The sequence below is a fragment of the Echinops telfairi genome, unplaced genomic scaffold (assembly GCF_000313985.2).
Source record: "Echinops telfairi isolate 266 unplaced genomic scaffold, ASM31398v2 ScPeMD7_25;HRSCAF=90, whole genome shotgun sequence".
In the NCBI taxonomy this organism is placed as follows: domain Eukaryota; kingdom Metazoa; phylum Chordata; class Mammalia; order Afrosoricida; family Tenrecidae; genus Echinops; species Echinops telfairi.
Window position 1 is genome coordinate 1,435,999 of NW_022103922.1, and position 1,353 is coordinate 1,437,351.

The 1,353-nt window shown below is 63.9% G+C and overlaps 1 protein-coding gene across 1 annotated transcript in view; it reads right to left on the reverse strand.

Moving 5' to 3' along the window:
* Nucleotides 1–2: 2 nt before the first annotated feature.
* Nucleotides 3–1,353, reverse strand: part of LHX3 (LIM homeobox 3) — a 6,777-nt gene continuing 5,426 nt past the window's right edge. The window contains exon 5 of the mRNA XM_004714505.1: nucleotides 3–421. Within this exon, the coding sequence (XP_004714562.1) occupies nucleotides 3–421 (419 nt within the window). The remainder of the gene's footprint in view (nucleotides 422–1,353) is intronic.

The following is a 1,353-nucleotide window of genomic DNA, read 5'->3' on the forward strand; positions in this document are numbered from 1 at the left end:
GGTCAGAACTGGGCGTGGTCCACCTCGTCCAGCCAGGAGGCCGGGCTGGCGGGGAAGTCGGGGTAGCCCCCGCTGCTCCCTGTCGACAAGTCGGAGCTGGGTCCGTTCCCCGACAAGACCCTCATGGGCTGGGGTCCTCCCGGGGCCCCCGAGGGCACGAGGCCCAAGCCGGCCTCCGGGTACACCAAGCTGGAGAGTAGGGGTTGCGGACCCGGCAGGCCGGGCAGGGCGGCGGGGGAAGGGGCCACGCCGAAGGGGCTGCCGGGCCGTAGCTCACCGAACGGCTCCGGGCCGGCCAGGCCTCCGTGCTCCAGCGCGAAGCCGCCCGGTGCCCCCACGGGCCGGCCCAGTGCGGGGGCCGGCTCCCCCAGGCCGCTGTAAAGCCCGTTGGCAGGGCCCATGTCCGCCATGGGGGGCTCATCTGCAAGGGAAACGAAGGCCACTCAGGGCGCCAGGGCGCGCAGCCCCTGCCCCACCGGCTCAGCGACTCTCCTCCCTGCGAACCAACCCACGAAGCTGCCCTTGGCCGCTCCTGCCCGCACCCACCCCCACCCGGCTCCATCCCTAAAACGGAACCGCTGGGCAGAGTAGGCGGGGTCCCCAGGATGGCTCAGGGAGAGGTGGTACTCAGACAGACCACTGTCCTCCCCGTTCCCCACCCCACTTTTGCAAACAGGTAAACGGGCCACAGAGGTTGAGGGCCCAGCTCTGCAGGTGGGGTGGGCGCCAGGTGCGGGTGTCTAACCCAGCTTAGCAGAAAGAACTTCATTTTGTTTTAAAGGGGCCTTCACCCCCTGTTAGCAGGTAGCCACCCCTCCCCCCTTTCTGCCGCTTTCCTAACAGACCTTGACTCTCAAGATGTCTGGACCCTGCCTGCCTAATTAGCAAGAAAGGTAAACTATCCTATTAGATTTTGAATGATCACCTGCAGCTGTGCTGTGCCCCCTATCCCCGGGACACTGCTCCCATACCTGCCACCCGATAAGAATGTCACTGCTCAAAAATCCCGACCCATAAGCCTCCCCCCACCCCACCCCGACCCCCTGAACGATTAAAAACCCTGTTCTTTGGCCCAGGCGGAGAGTTTTCCAGGCTCTAGCCTGCTCTGGAACCAGCTGTCAGAAAGGCTTTTATATTAAATGGGGTGAGAATAATCTCTCTTGGGTACAAGCATACACACGGGGAACTTCCCAGGCCTGAGAGATGGGATTAGCGGCCCCTCGCAAAGGGGAGGAGGAGCGGCAGCTCTGGTCCCAGCAGCTCGGGTCCAGCCCCCTCCCGCACCCCCCAGCCAAGTAGCTAGCATGCTGCCCTTCACACACACACACACACACACACACACACACACACACA